At 35.0% G+C, this 22,090-nt stretch overlaps 1 protein-coding gene across 3 annotated transcripts in view; it reads left to right on the top strand.

Moving 5' to 3' along the window:
- The window catches only part of NIPBL (NIPBL cohesin loading factor), a 147,818-nt gene extending 125,975 nt beyond the window's left edge, over window positions 1-21,843 (top strand). For all 3 annotated transcript variants that reach the window (XM_090131804.1, XM_090131803.1, XM_090131802.1), the window contains 20 exons: window positions 769-867; window positions 967-1,113; window positions 2,140-2,274; window positions 3,480-3,578; window positions 5,073-5,126; window positions 6,496-6,604; window positions 7,200-7,336; window positions 8,827-8,967; window positions 9,801-9,894; window positions 9,988-10,142; window positions 10,411-10,501; window positions 13,533-13,706; window positions 14,272-14,462; window positions 15,210-15,317; window positions 16,728-16,928; window positions 17,321-17,467; window positions 18,836-19,131; window positions 19,436-19,610; window positions 20,226-20,411; window positions 20,994-21,843. In XM_090131804.1, coding sequence (XP_089987930.1) covers window positions 769-867; window positions 967-1,113; window positions 2,140-2,274; window positions 3,480-3,578; window positions 5,073-5,126; window positions 6,496-6,604; window positions 7,200-7,336; window positions 8,827-8,967; window positions 9,801-9,894; window positions 9,988-10,142; window positions 10,411-10,501; window positions 13,533-13,706; window positions 14,272-14,462; window positions 15,210-15,317; window positions 16,728-16,928; window positions 17,321-17,467; window positions 18,836-19,131; window positions 19,436-19,610; window positions 20,226-20,411; window positions 20,994-21,359 — 3,105 coding nt within the window. In that variant the 3' untranslated portion in view covers window positions 21,360-21,843. The remainder of the gene's footprint in view (window positions 1-768; window positions 868-966; window positions 1,114-2,139; window positions 2,275-3,479; window positions 3,579-5,072; window positions 5,127-6,495; window positions 6,605-7,199; window positions 7,337-8,826; window positions 8,968-9,800; window positions 9,895-9,987; window positions 10,143-10,410; window positions 10,502-13,532; window positions 13,707-14,271; window positions 14,463-15,209; window positions 15,318-16,727; window positions 16,929-17,320; window positions 17,468-18,835; window positions 19,132-19,435; window positions 19,611-20,225; window positions 20,412-20,993) is intronic.
- Window positions 21,844-22,090: the final 247 nt, after the last annotated feature.

Genomic DNA, 22,090 nt, shown 5'->3' with positions numbered 1-22,090 from the left:
CTACATTGAAACATAGCTTCCTTCTGATGCCAAACAATTTTAGAGTAGTGTGCAGTAATACCGCCTTGACCACATGCTTTTATATTCTGTACTGATGTTATATGTCATACTGAGCATATGTTATTTTGTGTATGAATACAACAAAGTCATTATATTAGATATGCACAGTGGAAGTGTAAAAGTTTCTGTCAGATGTATGTTCATTTGGTAACGCAGACTCATGAAATGTATCTTAATATGATTTGAAAATATAAGCCAATTTGATCATTTATTTGCACATGGGCATGTTATTATTACTTTGAAAATTGTTTGACCAGTGTGATTTCTTTCCTTTTTCTGAGAGAAGAGAAATAATATGTTGTCATGGAGACATATTTGAACTTAAGAAATGGTTTAGGTTGCACTAATTTATGTTGATTTGCATATGGAGACAACTGTAGTTACAGTGTCCAAATCTAGTTTTCCCGTTTTTAAAGAAAATGGTGAAAGCTGCTTATTAATGGCAAAAGTAGAGTTTAAAGAAAAGGGATGTAGAATAAACATAATTGCCCTTCTGTAAGTCCTGTTTGGACTAGCCTTAGCAGATCCTAGCAAAAATCCATGCCTTCATTTACATGCACCTTTGAGAAGATATATTCAATTTTTGGTAGACAGATATTCTCATTTTAATTAAATAGTTTGCATGTTACTCTTTTTCATTTTTGCTTGTGTTAAGCGTTGTTTACTACCTTCCTAAAGCAACTTAAACTGTTTTTGTTCTCTTGTTAGATTCTGCGTGTACTTGGTGAAAATGCAATTGCTGTTCGAACAAAAGCCATGAAGTGTTTGTCTGAGGTTGTTGCTGTAGATCCCAGTATTCTAGCCAGGGTAAAAATGAAATATCCATTATGCATATGCATGAAATCTGTCACGCTTAAAAGAAATCCTTATTTCTTATTTTGTATTTGTTCTATCTGTTGTTCTTAGCCGGATATGCAGCGGGGTGTTCATGGACGGTTAATGGATAACTCCACTAGTGTGCGGGAAGCAGCTGTGGAGCTGCTTGGCCGATTTGTGCTCTGTCGTCCTCAGCTTGCTGAGCAGTATTATGACATGCTGATTGAAAGAATATTGGTATGGTGACTTTTGATATTCATGATGAAATGCCATTGGGAAACTTGTTTTCAGCAGAGTTTGTATGTTTAATAATTTAGAATTATGATCCCCAAAAGTAAATTATAATTTATTGTTTTAAATGAGTAGCATCATCCTGGTACTTCCAACCTGGTGAAATGCGTTCTTGTTTCTGGTGAGGCCTTTTTACGTCAGAAAATGTAATATGTGCAGAAGGCTGTATTGCAGCAGAACCAGTCTTTATGTTCCTTTTGATTCCACTGATGAGGAACAAGCTAGGTTTAATGAGGAATTATTCCATATCTCTGAAGTCTGAGATGTGGATCACTGCAAGTCATTTGGGGGATAGTGAAAAAAAGATCTACAACACAGTAATCTAAACCTGACATTTGTAATTAAATTAAAAAAAAAAAAAAAAAAGGAAGAAAAACTGCCTTACCTTTCTGTAGTATGTTTTTTGAAAGGCGTTGTTTTAGAGTTTTTATACAAACTGCTTTCTTTTGTCTAGATGTTCAAATAAGATAGAATGTTGATGTAACTGTGAGATAACATTAGCTTTTAGTATCCATGTCAGGCAAGTTTTTAGTCAAGTACAATTCATTTGCTGTAGTTATGGCATGAAATGTTTGTGAGAGACTTTATGCTTATAAGCATGAAAACATCTTGTGTATTCCAGTAATATAGTTAAAGCATCACTGCATGTAGCTTGCAAGCCATGGAGATGAAATTACGTGTCTGCAACATCGTGAGTTCTTAAAGCAGAGTGTATAAGTGGAGGAAGCATTTCAGCATACTGGGCGGTCAGCTAGCCCTTTAGAATTGTTGCAAATAATGTGGTAGAAGTTTATGCTGACCTTTCATATACATATGAAATATGTACATATAAATGTACACTCTAAAATATTTTAGCTGCTTTTTCTAAATACAATTTCCAAATTAGTTAATGTTCAAATATTAGTTAATTTAACTCATAAATTAATTCATTTGTCTGATTTGTTTTCAAGAGTAATGCTTTTCTCATCACAGGATACTGGTATCAGCGTCAGAAAAAGAGTCATAAAGATACTTAGGGATATCTGCATTGAACAACCAACGTTTCCCAAAATTACAGAGATGTGTGTGAAAATGATTCGGAGAGTCAATGATGAAGAAGGCATTAAGGTATAATAAATGCGTAATCCTCAAGATGAACATTGTTTTCTAAAGTTTGCTTTGTTTGTAAATGTTGTACCAAGTACTTGTAACTAGTTTGTTAATAGTTACTAACAAGTGAAATTTACATATAAAAATCCTTTCTGCAAAGAAAATAAGCTTTAGGACAAAATTAATTTAGGACAAAATTAATCAGAATATGCCAGATGTGGAAGTTCTACTTATAAATCATTTTGAGGTATTTGTGTGTTCTTCTCTTGCATTAATTCTGAGCGTGTAATGAATCACTTATTTGACCTGAAACGTTATTTATATGATCACATTCTACTCTTCCTGCATTGCATATGCTAAAGGGCAGCAAACTAGGATTAAATGATAAATCACAAACTTGACATTGATGTTTTTGTTTAACTCAGAAACGCAATTTTCAAAATAACTGGGTAATTAAGAATACACCTGTGGTAGTTTTGCATCAAACTTATAGAAGGATTAGAAATCATCAACTTTGCAGTCATGGCATGTATTTTTACCACTTGAGATTCATTAATGTCGAGTGGCATTCAGAATAGACTGTTAATCAAGATGTAGGATCCCAAAGTACTGGAGGCTGAATCCAAGATTCTGCAACATAAGGAGGATGACCTTATTCTCTCTCCTAGTTTTCAACTACCTTAGAAAAGCGTAGCTGTGTCTGTACAACATATTTTTATGCCTCTGTGGATCAGGAGAGATTTTACAACTGTATCAGCAATGCAATAATGATTTTATCTCTCTTCCATTCTATTCTATCTTTTCCACCATCAAAACCATTGGAAGAGAACCTGCTTCCTAAATTTGACTTGGGTTGTCTCTCTACACCACCTTATGCAACTGTTCTGAAAACTCCTAAGTAATCTTTCACTGTGCTAATTCTGTTGTAGAAATCATAATCTTGTATTCAGTTACTGTCCCAAAGAACGCGAACGAATGAAGAAAACTTGTAATCATATGTACAGAATGTTTCTGTAGCATTAATTCCCAGTGATCAGTTGGTACTTGTACTTGTTTAGAAGCCAGTGTAACTCCCAGGAGATAAGAATCTGTCTCAGACTCTACAATTGATTGTCTTACTTATTTTGAACAATTTCTTATGAAATTGAATGTGTCATGAGCAAACCTAATATGATAGAATAGTTACATACCAACATAGACTTAATGTTTTTTTTTCCTTTCAGAAATTAGTAAATGAGACATTCCAGAAGCTGTGGTTTACTCCAACTCCACACCATGACAAAGAAGCAATGACTAGAAAAATACTGAACATCACTGATGTGGTATGTTATACAAACAAAATTTGAATTAAATTGTATGCAAAACTTGATTATGTTTTTTGTATCTTAGAAACATTATCTGTAGTCTTTTACAAACAAAAAAAAATATGAAATTAACTTACTTGTCAGGTGGTTTTCATTTCATCTTAACTGAGTTCTCTTGATATTCTACTTCAGAGCACCTGCATGATGATGTTAATGCATAATGAGGGTTAAGGATCGGTTTGTTTATTAAAAAACTGTGTATGTATACATATTCATTTTTGATTTGTCAAGCTTTGATTTGTACAAGATGTTCTACAAAACCAAAATTTGCAGTGGCCAGTAAAATATTCTGAAACTGCTTAAATTATAAGAACTATTTTCAAATGCATAAAATTGCTTCTAATCTCCGAAGATACAGAAGCATTGCACTCAGTGTGTATGTGGTAGTTTCACCCTAATTGACAGCTGAAATCCACCACAGCTATTCTCACATTCCCCCACCTCAAAGGAAGAGGAGAAGAAAAATACAATGGAAGAGAGTTCAAGTGTCACGATAAGGAGAGAGAGATGGCTCAACACAGGCAAAAACAGATTCAGGATAGGGAGATGAGAGTAATTTATTGTTTGTTCCTAGCAGACCGGAGCAGTGAGGACTAAAAACATACTGAAAACATCTTCCCCCCCCCCCCCCCTCCACTCTCATCTGCATCCTCCCCTGAAGGGAACAAGAGAACAGAGAATGGCAGCCCATAATTCTGCTTTTCTACCATTTCTCCATAGTCCTTCTGCCCCTGCAGATCCCTCCCGTGGGATGTCACCCTCCCTGAACTGATCTTCATGGACTTCCTGCCAGGTGGCAGCTCTATGAGCACTGTCCCAACACAGTTCTCTATAATGGGGCTCATCTTTCAGGACCTCGGTGCTCCAGCGCTGTTCCCCGCAGATGGCAGCTCCCCCAGCCCTCCTGCCCCACAGCAGGCTGCTCCCCATGGGCTGCAGCTCCTACCCTGGACTGCTCGTGTGGGGGCTCTCCATGGGCTGCAGCCTTCTTCAGGCCTCATCCACTGCTGCATCATGGTCTCTTCCATGGCTGCATGTGCAGATCTGCTGCTTGTGGTGCAGAGAAATTCAGCTCCGCACCTGGAGCACCTCCTTCCCTAATTTTATACTGACCTTAGCACCTTAGAAGGGCTGCTTCTATCTACATTTTCTCACTCCTTTCCCTCAGTTGCTGCTGCTGTGTATCATTTTTTGCCTTCAATACAAAAAAAGGTGCAACCAATATTATTGCTTCAGTTCTGGCTGTGGCAGATCCCTTTTGGAGCAACTGGAGCTGCCTGTGATCTGTTAGCAGAACTTCTGGGCTCTGCTTTTGGTAGCGTCCTCTATGGCCTTCTTACTACCAAAACCTCATCACATACACTTTATATAGTGTAGTAAAATATGTGTATGCTGTTATTGAAGTTCTTCAGATTCCTCTTTTAACTGGTTTATTTTCATTACTGCTTTCAGGTGGCAGCTTGTAGGGATACAGGGTATGACTGGTTTGAGCAGCTTCTTCAAAATGTGAGTATTGGATTTTTAAGGTATATGAGACTACTGTTATAAAAATATTAACATTTCTTTTGATACTAAAACACACTGGAAGGAGACTACAGGAACAATCCTTTAATGTAAATTCAGTTGCTGCTCTTGAAAAACAACCTTTTTTGTTTTGCTTTTTTGCTTTATTGCTACAGTTTTCTTTGTCTCTAATGCTAGTTTCTGTATTTCTGTATGATCTGTTTTAGAAATATTTTATATACTGATTTTCATTTTGGGAAGTTTTAGGGTTTTTTTTGTTTTGTTTTGTTCTTTAAATTCGTGTTATCTTCAGTAATGACTAACATAATGTGAAGTCTACAGCAAGGAACTTAATTCTGAAATGAGTATCTGATGTGATGTGGATTCTTTTTCCAGTTGTATATAAGTGTATTTTCGTATCTAGCATATTTGTTACAAATGAGTATTAGCACTGAGTATTTAGAGTATTGCTTACTTCTACATTATATTTCACTCATTTTTGTGAGACATGAGCATGCTTTGTTTAGATCTGCTAGCCGTGGTATCTTTCTCATCTACTTTGCGTGTGCTTTGGTTAATTTTCAAGGTACAAAAGTATGATTAGAGGAACTAAAGGTCTCAGAATACTTTCCTTTAGTCTGGAGTGCCATGAAAATAGTTTGCCAAATAAACTGGCTGAAAGCTTGGACTGGAGAAAAGGCTATTGTAAAGGATCAAGCCTTGTTAAAGGATTTTAGGGGCATAATTTCAATATCCTCACTCATACAAAAGAAAGCTCAAACTGTTTCATCTTATTTTCATGTTTTTGCTTTATATCAAAAATGTCCCTTTTCTCTTTGCCCTTCTTTATCTTTTCTAAACATTTTTAACCTTCTATTAGTTACTGTTGGCAATATAAGTGGATAATTGTTTTCCTCACAGTTCATGAAGCTTAAACTTACCTTTTGTCCCAGTGCAAGCATCATTAGAATTACTCTCTTATGTCCTTTAGATGTAGGGTTGTGGGTTTTTTGTTTTTTTTTTGTTTTTTTTTTTTACTTTTCTTGCATTTTGAATTGATTTCCTACTTCTTTTTAAGTTTTTCTTCATCACATAACTTCTATGGAACAGATAAAGAGATTGTTTAGTAATGCAAAATCCTTGATTACTTATAGTCCCAGGGTCCCTGGGCAGCCTGACCTGGTATTAGATCTGAAGCTTTGGTGCCATGCCTGTGGCAGAGGGGTTGGAGCTTGATGGTCCTTGAGGTTCCTTCCAGTCCAAGCCATTCTATGATTCTATGATAAAGCCAGTATGCATTCTATCTATTCTATCTATTCTATAGATGAATATACCCTCACTGTTCAATCATTTTTTGTTTCATTTGCTATAGCTGTTGAAGTCAGAAGAGGATGCCTCATATAAACCTGTGAAGAAGGCTTGTACTCAACTTGTTGACAATTTGGTTGAGCACATTCTTAAATATGAAGAGTCTTTATCAGGTAAGTCTATTTAGAATCCAGTATCTAAACTGCATTGAATTTTATATAAAACTGTAACAGTTATTGTTAAAATTACTTTACTGAAAAGTTACTTTTACAGAATTACTACTAAAAAATGAGCAGTAGTGAATTATTGCATATTGCATATATTTCATGTAAGCTCCTTAGGTACTTTTGAGCACTGTATAGTGATAAAGCTTCCCTAATTTTCTCTATACATCCAAAACAACAGAACTTCAAAAATATTTGTTAAAACTTTTAGATCACTAAAAGCAAAAAAAAATATTGTTTGCCTTAATATGTTCTACTGTTCTAATAGGAATCATTGGCTGAGACTGTACTGTACACAGTATTTTAAGTATTAAAATGTAATAATGTCCTATTATTTTACTTACTTTGTAATTATATATAAGTATTAACAAATTATGTTCTCATTTCCAATGCTCTTAGCTAAGTAGAATATATAAGGATATTCTGCATTGAAAGATGGAAAGATATGTCTTGAAAAATATATTACTATGATGTTTAGGTCATATGTTTCTAATTGATCAATTAATATATGGGTCTAATATCATATGTTTTCTCATTTTTGCAGATTCTGACAACAAAGGAGTGAATTCTGGTCGCTTGGTTGCTTGTATAACCACTCTGTTCTTATTCAGCAAAATCAGGCCCCAGTTAATGGTCAAACATGCCATGACCATGCAGCCATATCTGGCCACTAAATGTAGTGTAAGTAGAGAAAAATTGTATATCAGCCTTGCTTTTTTCCCCCAGATAATAAGCAAAGAATTTAATGGCTGTTTTAAATACTTGCTGGAATTGAAGATAGGAAAAGAGAAATAAAAGAGCATTTCTATTTCATGAGCTGAAGATTTTAGGTTCTTTTGATCGTCTCTGTAGCTTATAAGTTTTACAGTCAAGTGAAATGGAAACTTCTGCCTCTTTAAGGACTGAAACCCAGCTATTCACCTGTTATATAATAATTTCTTTAAATTATTGTCTCACAGTCAGAGTCTTTAGTTAAGATGTAATATATTAATATTGTGACTAAAGGTATGGTTCTGTGTGGCACGATGACTTAAGCTATATCTAATATAGCAGAAGGAGGCTGTCCTTATCTATCCTTTTCAATACTTAACCTCTCTATTCTCTACCACTCACCTATCCAGCCTTGTTTTTTTTTGTGTTCCCTTATAAGACAATTTAGTTTGGAAAAATGTTAGAGAGATAAAATGCTAAACCACTTAGACCAGTAAAATTGTCCACCTGCTCTGAAAATCTGTGGAGCTTTCTGGCATTTTGGTATGCACAGTGGGCTCAGTGAATCATTGATTTGCCAGAAGAAGCAGGGCAGATCACGTTGCTGTGGTTAAAAGAAGAGAATGGCTGAGTGGCTGGCAGCACTGCAATTACATTAGGTTAGCAGCCTTTGAAAGGGCAAGTTTATTATCAGATGAGTTTATAGGTGTATCTTAGCATTTTTAGCTCTGGAGTATTCTGTAGGCACATCTACAGACTTTTAAAGCTGCTTCTGATTAAACAGATGATTAAAAAGAGATTATTTGCACATCTCCTTAGTGGATTTCATCAGTTTTTTACTTTTAGAAGTTGAGATTAATTGTAGAATATGTTAAATGGCTTGATACAGTGTATGGCAGTTATCATGATTAATATGCCTGACTTGTCAAAAAAGTCAAGTTTTGACAGGATATAGACTTAATGTATGCAGTGTTTTCCACAGATCTCTCAGTTACAATCCTCATGGTTATTCAAGCTATTAATCATTTTAATTGTAATTTTTGTATTTGAGGACATAGTGTGACTTCATTTGTTACCCATGTTGTATTCCCTGCGTATGTGTCAGGAAGTGTTCTGTAATCTTATTAGAGCTCTTAAAAAAAAAAGATAATTAGTTAAATACAATGCCATGACAAAAAATTGAAAAGTTTTTAAGCCTCTCTACAGCCCAAATGAAAAATAAAGTTATGCTACTACAGACTTGTTTTCCAGAGGTTCCATAAAAAACAGGAACTAGCTTTCAAAATAATAAGCAGATAGCAGATAGAAACTATTTAAATAGCCTTCTAAATGTTTACTAAGTGCCTCAGTCATATTTTACATATGTTGGAATTTTTGGCTGTCAGTGCATATTAATAAAACTTAGTTTATGATTAACAACCAGAAATGTTGTTAATTAACTCTGAATGCTGTTGTTTCAGACTCAGAATGATTTCATGGTGATCTGCAATGTTGCAAAAATCTTGGAGCTTGTAGTGCCACTAATGGAGCACCCAAGTGAGACCTTCCTAGCCACTATTGAGGAGGACCTCATGAAACTCATCATCAAATATGGCATGACAGTAAGCTTTAAATTGCTGATATTCAAATTTTGATTTAGTTTCACAGTTCTCATTTAAAGAAAGTCTGTCTTCATCATAAAGTTGCTTATACGTCAGACAAAAAAGAATTTATTGATTTGATGGAGATTTATGTATTGCTGATATACAAAGTCTGCTCCTTCTATTTTATTATGTTGGCTCACAATGTCAGAGCTGGGTGTTGGTGGAATGGCAGCCGAGATTGAAACCTTCTACCAATATTCCATTAGATTTTGTTGCCATGTGACAGATGCCAGCAGTGTGGCAGTCTGACAAAATCACATCTGACATGGAAGTATGTGTAAAGTGAAGATGAGTCATTGAATTCCTCTATGCAGAATAAATGGCAATCATTGACTTTCATCCATGCTTGCTGAATGTTTATGAAAACTAAACAGTGAGTGTGAGCACTGTGAGGCGGTGGAAGTTGCGTTTCTGTGGTGATGACAACAACGTGAAAGATAAGCCACATTCCATGTTGTCGAACCATGGCCACGTTGTCAAACCATGAAATGAAGAATCTCTTGATCAGCTCATCCACACAAATTGGCTAATGGTGGTGACTACATTGGAAAATAAATTTGTAGCTGAGAATTTGCTCTATCTTTGTGTCTGTTGTAGTTTCCATAAAAATAAATTAGGAGGCATTTCTTTCAGTTTGCATACATAGTTTAAATGATTATGAGTTTGGGTAGGTTTTCAAAGCAGTTTAGGAGACTGACTGTTGGAGTGTTTGTTTTCATTATACGTAATTCCATAAAAATTTCAAGTTTAAATTCTAATTACATGATTAATTTGTTACTTTTTGCTCCTAGGTTGTTCAACATTGTGTGAGCTGTCTTGGGTCCGTTGTGAACAAGGTCACACAGAATTACAAGTTTGTGTGGGCCTGTTTTAATAGATACTATGGTAAGTAAAATCATAACATTATTTTTTCAGTTTTGGTTACAAGTCTTAGGGATGCACCATGTTTAAACACTGTAATTAAAACTTTTACTGTAGGTGCACTTTCAAAATTAAAAAGTCAACACCAAGAAGACCCCAACAGTACAATACTTACTGCCAATAAACCAGCACTCCTTAGATCACTTTTCACTGTTGGAGCACTGTGTCGGCATTTTGATTTTGACCATGAAGATTTTAAGGGCAACAGTAAGGTAAAAGTAACTCATATTTACTCTCCAAATATTATGTATATTGAATGCTTTACTTTTATTTGAAAGCACAGCATTCCTTGCTGCTCAAAGCTATGTTTTTTTCATAATACATGCAGTAATATTTTTTGGTTTGTAAGTCCTGTAAAGGATGTGCATTAATACTGTGTATCTCCTTTACTTTTTGTATTTTATGTATCTCTTTGTAAGAGATTAAAAACATTTGTTTCATCTCCAAATAGCTGTTATTTTTTTGTTTTAATTTGCTCAGGTTAACATTAAGGATAAAGTACTTGAACTGCTGATGTATTTTACAAAGCATTCAGATGAAGAAGTACAGACAAAAGCCATTATTGGCCTGGGTAAGACATGCTAATAGCTTTTATTCTTCTGCAGGAGCACACATTTTTCTGTAGTAAAAAGGGAATTTATCAAACTTCACTGCCTGTTTATTTAACAAATTGCTAGGCAAATGTTTGGGATGGTAGCTGTATGTGTCTGCTGCAGGGTTTTGACAGAGAATACTTCTTGATGTGTGTCTAAGTTTTAAAAAGCAGTGGATTTCTAAAGTAGTAGAGATGTTACTTTTTTCCCCCACATGCAGATATGTTGTAGCTCCAATTCTAGTTTTTCAGTCCTCAAGATATGATTAAGGAATAACTAGAAAAAAGTGCTGGGAATGTCCTGAGCATTCTGAATATAGCTGGGTCTTCTGCAGGAGTCAGGGGAACTCTGGAACTTATACCAAGTGGGAGACGTTTTGTGAGATTTCACTGATAATGCTGTAGCATTATAGTATTTAAGTATTCCAGTATAGATTTCTGCCCTAGGATTTTGTCTGTATTTCAGTTTTAAATAGGTGCTTTGTCTGAAGGCAGTTAGTATGGTGTATGTGACTTGCAGTAGTATTTAAACTGCCATTGACTGTTCTGTATCACATTCATCCTCTGCTTGATATACTATATACTTATGAGAGGACCTTGTTTGGGCAGTTTGGTTTCCAGAGCAGTTCTGTTCTCATGCATGTGAGCTTGCTGTAATTTAGCTGTGAGCTATAGTTTCACTATGGAAAAGAATTTGCCTCCTTATGCCGATGTTTTGGTCACTTTTTAGATGTCTCTAAGAACTAAGACTTATTCTTCTTGTGATATTCAGTGAAAAACTGCTAGGCAGGGCTAATGGCTTTAGAGTAGCTTCAGATGCAGGAGCAATGCTACTGTGTTCTGGACTAGCTTTTCAAAGTACTTCACTAAGGTGCACAACACTACCTGTATTTCAGTCTAATTTAATTGCTCTCCCCAGGATGCTGCACATAGGACAGAGGCTGCCAGGTAACTGTAGGTATGATTGCTTTACTCACAGATGCTGACAATATTGTATTAGCGAAAAATGTTGCTAAATTCGTCTGAACTGTGATCAGTTTGGGGGAAGGGGTAAAACAGAATAGGCATTTTTTTTTTACTCTCTGCCTGTAATCACCTTGTTCCTCATTTTTAGTTAAACTTCAGACAACTGTTTTAAGTGGCACGTTGGTCTAATCTGTGTTTGCATTCTATTTGAGGACTAGCTGTTGCAAATGTCCAGTTGTGGTATACAGGACAAAGTTTCATCTTACTGGCTGTTAATTGAACCGTTGTCAAGTCATCCAACATTTGTGCACAACAAGATTGGAAGGACTAGCAGGCAACTTTAATATTCATACACAGTTAAAGATTCACACAAAGAATTTGTACTTTCCTATCAGTAGTTGCTAGTGAGTCCTGTCAGTGAGGGCACTCAACAGGTTTAGTGTTTGCTTTGGTATGTATCACTCCTGTTGAGGAATTCAGCTTAACTGTAAGTCTTTTGAGGAGTAATTGTGGTTCTTTTCCCAGTGTACCTTCAGGTCAGGTTGAGGATTTAAAATTTAGATACTAAATATAGCTAAACCTCCAACTATCTAACAGGTAGAGTCTTAGTTGGCCATTCTTAACAGAATGAACACAGTAAGTGTTTTGTGTTTCATCTTCTATGAGAAATTATTATACCAAATAAGATTTCTTCCCCACTTACAGAACTTGGAATGTAAGCATCTCTTTGAGAATACTGGTGTTTTTAAACTCCTTTGAGTGACTGAAGTAAGGAATGGATTATGGGCTGTTACACAAACATATGCTCATGCTTTTGTTTTTGTTTTTATTTTAAATTAACCTGAAAAATGGATTGAACTTGCTCAGACATGATTAACTAATAAACTATTACTATAAGTTTTACAGAGTATACTATATACTTCAGAGACCATCATCACTATTTTTCTTCTTTTTTCCCTTTTTCCCCTCAACATCCTCTGTCTTCTGTACTCTCCTTGTTTTGAGATTGAAATGAGGTCAGTCACACTGAGGTTTTGCCCTAGATTTAGCCATTATCCATACTGTATGTACAGAGACATTTTTTTTTAATCTAGCTCAGTCTTCCCTTCATTACAGCCACTTTAATACATTGCATAATTTCTTATTATTTTTGCTGTCACTTTTTTCCCATTCAGTTTTTTACGTTGTCTCTTTGTTCATTGAAGGTATTAGCTTCCCGTAGTCAGTTAATGTCCACTTTTCTTTAACAGCCCTAAAAAAAAAAAAAAAAAAAAAAAAATAGTAGTTAAACCTAGTTAAAATAGAGACATAGTGTTCCTATTACCGTTTTTTATGAAACAGAGAAGAGTTGTCAGCAGCACTTCTAAATTTACACACATAATCTATAACGGTACATACAGTTGCTAATTTACATTCAGGTTTTTATGAAATAAAGGCTTCTCGGACTAAGAGTAACCAATTCTTTCTGAAGGTAAAGCTGCATCTGAAAACACTTTTGTAGTGTGTATCTTCTGAAAGTTGTAGTTTTGAAAGCACTTACAGAGAGTTTTCAAGAGTCCTTACTAGATATACAACTGATGACAGTAGGAGGTATAAATTTTATTTTACTCTGTTCACTGTGTTATTTTCTTTTAAGATTTTATTTTTAAGTGCTTGTAATTTTTATCAGTTTTTCTGTAACTGGTTATTTCTAGTTACGTTCTTCACTTGTTCTCTAGAGAGCTTCTAATCATTTAGCCCACCACACTGGATGTGCTTCTGGATGCATATAACTCTTCTTTCTGCAGCTGCCCTGGGTCAGCATCATGTATTTATCAAGTGTATTGCAAGTATGTTGCTGTAGTGCATAGAACTCCTTATAAGTTTTGGACGATGACCATGTGAAAAAGCAATTCTGTTTGGACTAGAAAAGCAATACTGTTGCAGTAATGGGAGAACATACATTTCATACCTTTGATTTGTAGCAAGACTTAAAAAATAGTAATACAATTTCTATATTATCTAATATAATAATGTGGAATATGTCCTATTTTTCCACCCTTAGGATTTGCGTTTATACAACACCCAAGCTTAATGTTTGAACAGGAAGTAAAGACTCTGTACAACAGCATTCTTTCAGATAAGAACTGTTCAGTAAACCTAAAAATCCAGGTGTTAAAAAACCTCCAGACCTACTTGCAGGAGGAGGACACACGTATGCAGCAGGCAGACAGAGACTGTAAGTGTTGAGTTCTTCTGTGATAATTACTTCATCTGTGTACAATCTAACTTTCTTGCATACAATCACTGTATATGTTAACTGAATCACTTGAAATTGTTATTTGTCAGTAATATTGTCCATGAAGTATTCTAGAGGTATTTTCAGAATTCATTATGTGCCATAGGTAAATTGGGAAGTGTAGCTTATTATTAACTTTCAAGATGTATAAATCCTGGAAGCAATCCAAAATATGTAATTGCTATAGTGATGATAGTAATACTTTCCATCAAAATCTTATGTGAAGTTATCTGTAAATACAAAATGAGAAATAATAAGGAATTTTTAAAATGAAAAGCATTTACTGAGGAACAAGGATGTAATTAAGGTCACATCTCTAGTTATCTATCTTGAAGAATATTCACCATCCAATTGTTGTGTTATTCATGGAATCTTAAAATGCATTCTAAGACAGCTGAAATGTTTGTGTACATAGTAAAACTTAATTATCAATTACAGGTTAATTAATGGCAAAGTAAGTTGTTATACTGTGGTGAGTGTGCTGTTTATTTTATCCTTTCTACAGGGAAAAAAGTAGCAAAACAGGAAGACCTGAAAGAAATGGGTGATATTTCCTCAGGGATGAGTAGTTCCATCATGCAGCTGTATCTCAAACAGGTCCTTGAGGCTTTCTTTCATACCCAGTCCAATGTACGCCACTTTGCTCTAAATGTCATTGCACTGACGTTAAACCAGGGTCTCATCCATCCTGTTCAGGTATGGTAGGCTTCTCTGATAGGGAAGATGTTGTTGTTGTTACAGATTTTTACACTTGCTAGGTGAATTTCCAGTGTTCCTTTTCTAGCTGTGTTACAGTGATTTCTTATTACAGCAAAGGCACTTTATAGAAAATGTACTCTAAATATGTGTTAGCTGGTTAACCAGCAAGATTCCAAATGTTTTTTTCTTGCCTTTGGATCAAGATGTCTAGCAAGTGACTAAAGAGCATGTACAAACTGACACAGGATCATGTTACTTTTCTATTATAAATTTCAGATGCATGCCAAGTCTTTTTCTTCTTTTTACTTTTCCACTGAAAACTGTGTCAGCTTGCCTCTACATCAGTATCCATATCCTCCAGCGTCCAAACTGTCTTCAGTTGTAATCATTATTCGTACATAATGTTTTTATTTATATTATTTTTATTTACATTGTTTTTAATGCTGCAGCCATCATGTGTATTCAGTCAGAAGCAGTATGAGTTTTTTTAAACAGCATTTTTTAGAGCTTGAGAAAAATAGGAACACAACCTGAAACCTTGCACAACTTATACCATCACTTTTAATGCTGGTCTTTCTTGTATATTGTACTCTGCTTGCAAAAAGTAGTCTGGAGGTTAAGTTGCAGAGAGCTTCCTATTCTAGTTTCTACGGTAGTCAGAACACACGAACAGTATAATGGAAGAACAAAGAGTGGGAAAGAGGTAGTATAATGACCAAATAATCATTTCATTTGTTTTTCAAGTGTGTGCCATACTTAATTGCTATGGGCACAGATCCAGAGCCCTCTATGCGAAACAAAGCTGACCAGCAGTTGGTGGAAATAGACAAAAAGTATGCTGGTTTCATTCACGTAAGTAATTCTAATGTAAAGTTTTATACCATACTGTTTGTTGATGGTTTAGCTTGAACATGCCACAGCTGCAGAAGAAGAATATAAACTAACAATCAACATACACAATTGTAAAGAAGATCCCAACTCTTTCTCCTGCTTGAAGATTTCCTAAAAACAGGAAATATGTAATAGAATATAACCATAGGAAGCATCAGTTTCAATTTAAAATTTACTTTAGTTTCTAGTTCACAATATTTTATGCACTGGATAGTACATAAGAGTATTTATTTTATAAAAGGTAAGGTTAGCTGTTTCATGATGTTTAGCAGTAAATTACCTGTATCTGTATACTAAGGATCAGAAGACCTTGCTCGAAGAAGAGGTCCTTAGAGTAGTTTGTGTTTGAATTTTTAGAGCATTGAGACTTTATTGACATGTAATCTGATCATAGGCAGCATAGGAAGGTAAAAATTGGGAGATCTTGCTAAAGGAAAATCTGAGGGCTGAGTCTGCAGACTTGTAGACTTGTGGCATAGTGTCATTAGTTCTGGTTGAGATGTGAAGCAGAGTTGCAGAACTCTTACCTCATTACAAAAGATTCCATTCTTGGTTCAACATGTGTACTGCTTTATGGAAGTTCCAAAATCTGCCTGTATTTCTACGGAGATTGAAACACTGTATTGTTCATGGTTTCCTAACATATACTTAATACAGTAGGTGAAGGCCAACTATGATGTTTGCTTTGTAGGGAGTTCTGGTATAAAACACTGTAGACATGAGGAGATAATTGTGTTGAAGTGAAGAAAAGGGATTATGAGGAGAGTTGTATCTGCAGCCTACCTAAAGATTCAGTTTGTTCTGAAAATACAGTAGTAGCCCTGAAGTAAGCAAAATCAGCTAGAAATTCTATTATATGTGCAAAAAAATATCTCATTTTCTCATGGTTAATTTCCACCAATTATGGGCTCAGTATTGGTTTCACTACAGTTTACATAAGCATACATATTTGGTAAATTATTCTACAGATGTATGAACATTTATCTATACTTGAAAGCAGCTTAAACTGAAATACCGTGCTGTGGTTGGTAAGCACATTAGCTGTAAATGTCTTACATAGGTAAGTGGTGAAAGCATTTCGCAAGACATTTTGATCTCCACCACAAACTGTGTTATAACATGTTTAGCAGCTCAAGAGCAAGTCAAGAGCAGATCAAGAGCTCAAGAGTATCATTACATAGAATGTCTGAAAGCTAAAATTCAGATGAGCAGCTGCTTAAAAGGAAATAAGCTATTTCTTTATATAGATGCTAGTGGTTTCTTTTCACAGACATTTGTTTAAAATTTCCCCTGGCAAGATTTATATTATTTCATGTTTCAGTTTTACTCCTTGAAAGCAATTTAAATAAAATAAATACTTTCTCATTTCAGATGAAAGCAGTGGCTGGTATGAAGATGTCTTACCAGGTACAGCAGGCAATCAATACCTGTCCAAAGGATCCCGTAAGAGGCTTTAGACACGATGAATCATCCAGTGCATTGTGTTCACACCTATACTCTATGATCCGAGGGAACCGTCAACACAGACGAGCATTTCTAATTTCTTTACTCAATCTCTTTGATGATACTGCAGTAAGCATCGTCTTTCCTTCCAAAAAGAAATTTGATATAGCATTACAAGATTAAATTCTCCTTCCACAATGTATTTCTATGACATAATTATTGATAATTTACTTCCCTAGTATGTTTTGTTTTATTCTGTAATATGAGGCATTCACCCTTGTAACAGAATATGCTTCTTAATTTTGCATCCTTCTGTATCTTTCTATATCCCAATCTGGATTGTTCAGAAATAATGTTCATCTTAACATATGTTCTTTAAAGTGGAATGGGAAGTATCTAGAATAAAATCTGTGATCATTATTTTTGCTCTAGGTTGTTAGGAGCACTGTGCAAGTGTTTGAGTCTAATGTATTTGTGTGTGTATTTATATGTACACTTATATTTGTTAATTTATTTTCCAGAAAACAGAGGTGAATATGCTCTTGTACATAGCAGACAATCTAGCCTGTTTTCCTTATCAAACACAGGAAGAGCCACTGTTTATAATGCATCATATAGACATTACACTATCAGTTTCTGGTAGCAACCTACTACAGTCATTTAAAGAGGTATGTGCCTTTAAATTTAATATATTTATCACAGTGGCAACATAAGCTTTTCTATAATTTCACCAGTTTTTTAGTGAGTGAGTATGATTATGATGATACAGGCAAGCAGCATTACTTTATAATCATTAGTTGAACAATAAACAACCCCTTTCTGCTCTGGCCTGGATTTGGAAGATGCTAATTAAAAACTTTCCTTACAATGCTGCTTATGTTATTAAAAAAGAATGATGATTTTTGAGACACTAATATGAAATACCTGTAATTCTGCAGTATTTCTGAGAAATAAGAAGTTATGTCAAACACTATAAAATGCTGATTTATTGTGGTTGTTCTAATAATAACCAGGTTTGCTGTTTAATTTGCTTTGTTGTCAAGTAACTGATGTTATTTTTATGTGTTTCACCTGAGAAACTTAAACTACACTGTTTACTACAAGAAGTACTACATAGAATGTAGTTGCATGAATTTAGTTGCATAAGGTGGCATACAAAAACTCTGGTCGTGGCACCTGTTGTAACTGAATACACAACACTATAGGCAATAGACCTGTTTCTCAAATACTTAAGAACCTTATTTTCCTGGGCAGCTCTAAAGCTGTTCGGTCCAAGCTGTTAGGAAGCAAGCCCATTTCAAGAATTTCCAATCTGACCATTAAGTCAGCTGAAGCCTGGAAACTATGCTGTTTGGGGTACAACCCTACAGAAGTTGCTTTTTAATCTGTGACAATCTGGAGTACATTCTTCAGATGGAGCACCAGTGTGTAGCACCACTGTAGCACAGTGAGGATACCCATGGGGACATCAAGTTATGTGTTATGAAAAGTCAGAGTAGGTGTGTAGTAATAATGCAAGTGTGAAACTGTAGCTTTACAAGTAGCAGAACTGATTTCTAGTAGCACTGTATATTATTGCTTGAGGTTTCTTTGATCAACAATGTAATTAATATGATAGAATTTTTAACAGAAGCAAGAATTAAAAGAAGCTGAGACTTCTCTGTACCTACACATGAAAGTATATGTAACGTACAAAAATCCAGGTGTCAGAAAAAAAACTTGCCTTATATTTGTTTTGTTGTATTCTGCCTTCTAATACATTTTTCCGGCACTATTAACACTACGTTTTAAAACTGCCGTGAAGTCTTTGTTGCTTCATTTGCTTCTATTGTTTCCACCTTGCAAAAAATAAGCTTTTCTGAGGGGGAGTCCAAGGGACACTTGAGTATCTTTTCATCATAAGTAATTTTAATCTTTGAATTTATGAATTAATAACGTTCAGGGAATTCATGCTGATCTCAGCCAATGATGATTTTGGAAATAATTTTTAGAAATGTGCTACTTTATGGATTGTGTATTAATTCTCTGTTTCACAGTCTATGGTGAAAGACAAAAAAAAGGAAAGAAAGCCTTCATCAGACGAGGAGACTGAGAGTGACAGTAATAGTGGCAGTGAGAGCGAAAGTGAAGAGGAAGCTTCTAAACCTCGGAGGTTACGAAAACGAGTAGATTCTGATTCAGATTCTGATGAAGAAAATGATATAAATGCTGTGATGAAATGTTTACCAGAAAACTCAGCTCCTTTAATCGAATTTGCAAATGTTTCTCAAGGCATATTATTACTTTTGATGCTGAAACAGCATTTGAAGAACCTTTGTGGATTCTCTGATAGGTAAGGATACTTAGATAGTCTAGTGATTTTTTGGTAAGGATTAAATCTGGACATTTTTTTTAAAAATTCATTGTAACTCAGTGTAATCAACAGGTTTGTATAAGGGAAAAAGTGTAAGAGTAATAAGTCAATGTAATGAAACAGAAATGTTAGCTTAGAAAAAGCAGTGACTTCATTTCTTATCAGGATGTCTGTTATATATGAAATGATGCAAATATATCTGCATAAGCTGAAGATTTAAAAGCTTTTCTTTGAAATTTTTTGGAACGTCCGCAAAAGCTTTTCTCTTATTTTCATTAAACAGTAAAATTCAGAAATATTCTCCATCTGAGTCTGCAAAAGTTTATGATAAAGCGATAAACAGGAAGACAGGAGTGCATTTTCATCCAAAACAAACTCTGGATTTTCTGCGGAGTGATATGGCTAATTCCAAGATCACTGAAGAAGTGAAGAGGAGTATAGTAAAACAGTACTTAGATGTAAGTAAAGTTGCCCAGCAGGATATCTAAAACTCTTCTAAACTAGCTAACACAATACAAGCCTGAAAGAAGATGCTCTTGGATTGGATGAACATTTCAAATTTCAAAATGTTATGTTCCTGGTAATGTTATGCAATATTATGATAACGCAACTTCCTTTCAGGACGCTTAGCTGTATTACTTTTCAAAGTCTCCTAATAAATTTAAACACAACAAACAATAATTTTAACTGAGCAATATTCATCTTTACAAAGTATTTTCTAATTTCTGATATCCTTTCATTTGTAATTTGTTCTTTTTGACCCTGATGGCTTCCATCAGAGTGAAATAGAATAGATCCAGTACATTTATCTTTTCTTTTTCTTCTTGGCAGTTCTTTAAAATATTAACTAGAGAAAACTTGGAAATTATGGAAACATGGGACGAAAGCTTTAGATATCCAATAGGAAATGAGAGGACAGAAAGAAGTATGTAGAGGAGACCACAGGAGCTGTTCAAGTTTGAAGCTGCCTTTTGTTTTACTGCATATTTCCATTTGGTTTTATTTAATGTGGCATCTTATTAATATATATTTTAAAAATTACAGTGTAGACTAACCTGTGTGGTCTCTTTTAGTTCAAGCTCCTTATGGAACATTTGGATCCTGATGAAGAAGAAGAAGATGGAGAGGTGTCAGCTAGCACAAATGCTCGGAACAAAGCAATTACCTCGCTGCTTGGAGGAGGCAGCCCTAAAAACAATGCAGCTGAGACAGAGGACGATGAAAGTGATGGGGAGGATAGAGGAGGAGGCACTTCAGGGGTGAGGCGGAGGAGGAGTCAACGTATTTCGCAGCGTATTACGTAAAATGATTTTTATGTGCTTATAAATGTCAGTCTATTATATTAAATGTACACCAAGTAATGTAATCCACATGAAAGAAAGCATTTTGTAGATAGAGATTCTCTACTTAACCGTTTATACAACTTTTGTAGAAAGTTTAACAGAAAAGACAATAAAAAAAAAAAGCGACAACAACAAAAAAAAAAACCTAGAAAATGAGATTTATCCAGTATAAAAAGTTATTAATTTTCCTTTGGAATGTACTGTGTGTTATCCTTTTTATTGTTGCCAAGTTTTTATGTAGCTTTATGATTCATGTGTATATATAATTTTATATATCATTAAGAGATAAAGACACGGGTACAAATTAAGAGTATGTGGTTTTACAAGGATATGTTAACCCCTTGGCGCTGGCGGTCGCGGTGCGTCTCATTGCCGGCAATGGAATGTGTGCCGGGAAATCCCAACTCCCGGCGTCAAGGGATTAAAAGCAATAAAAGCAATAATTTCACTAAAGTTCTTTTGTGTAACACATGGTCTTTTTTCCCCCCAATGTTTTAGTCATTGAGAAGGTCAAAACGAAATTCAGACTCTACGGAGTTGGCTTCACAGATGAATGAAAGTGTTGATGTCATGGATGTCATCGCTATTTGCTGTCCAAAGTACAAAGATCGACCACAAATTGCAAGAGTAGTACAGAAAACCAGCAATGGCTTCAGTGTTCAGTGGATGGCAGGCTCCTACAGTGGCTCCTGGACTGAGGCTAAGCGCCGTGATGGCCGCAAACTGGTGCCTTGGGTAGACACTATTAAAGAGTCAGACATTATTTACAAAAAAATTGCTCTAACGAGTGCTAATAAGCTGACTAATAAAGTTGTTCAGACTTTACGATCGCTGTATGCCGCCAAGGATGGAACTTCAAGCTAATGATTTGTACATGCAGCCAAATTTACATGAATTGAAATAACAGAAAAACTTGAAATATCAACTTTCTGGCAAAAAAAAAAAATTAAAAATCAGTTAAATGAAGAGTAAGAATGGAACCTGGGACACAGGAAAAAAAGAAGGAAATGTTTGGTAAACATTTTTGTGGGAGCTTCCTTCGCTGTTGTGCAGCAGAAACTTCTCAGTTCATTTTTACTCCCACTGTATTATAGTTTAACAAAAAATTGTTTATATCTTGAAAAAAAAACTTTCTGTTTAAAAAAAAATAAACAAGTGAATGTTGGAAATTAGTCTGTTAATGTTCTTAATAAAGTGTTCTTGGAGTTTAACCTAGCAGCGGATGGCTTTCTTTAGCTTAGCCCAGTTTCCAGGGAAGCATTGTTTTTCCAGGCTGTAAAATGGCAGAATCTCCTGGATATATAATTTATTCTGTTGAAGAAAAAAGAGGAAAAAAAAAAAAAAAGCATGCAGTATCTATGACCTATCTGCAGGAGGAGTTTTTTGTAAATGTAGATTTTGATGTATTAGGTCACCCTGAAATAATACAAGAAAAGGGATCCCCAGCAAATCTGGTGGAACGAATACTGCAATAAATTTTTTTACTTCTCTTTGTTACTTGTCTGTTTCCATTTGAATTTCTTATTGTAAAGATCTGTTTAAATCCATTTATATTATTTTGCAGTCCTTTATGTAAAATTTACTATAGCAGTGGT

Source organism: Phasianus colchicus, chromosome Z (assembly GCF_987193195.1).
Source record: "Phasianus colchicus chromosome Z, bPhaCol1.hap1.1, whole genome shotgun sequence".
NCBI classification, from domain to species: Eukaryota; Metazoa; Chordata; class Aves; order Galliformes; family Phasianidae; genus Phasianus; species Phasianus colchicus.
The sequence above is the reverse complement of the archived record's forward strand: the minus strand, read 5'-3'. Positions and strand labels throughout refer to the sequence as shown.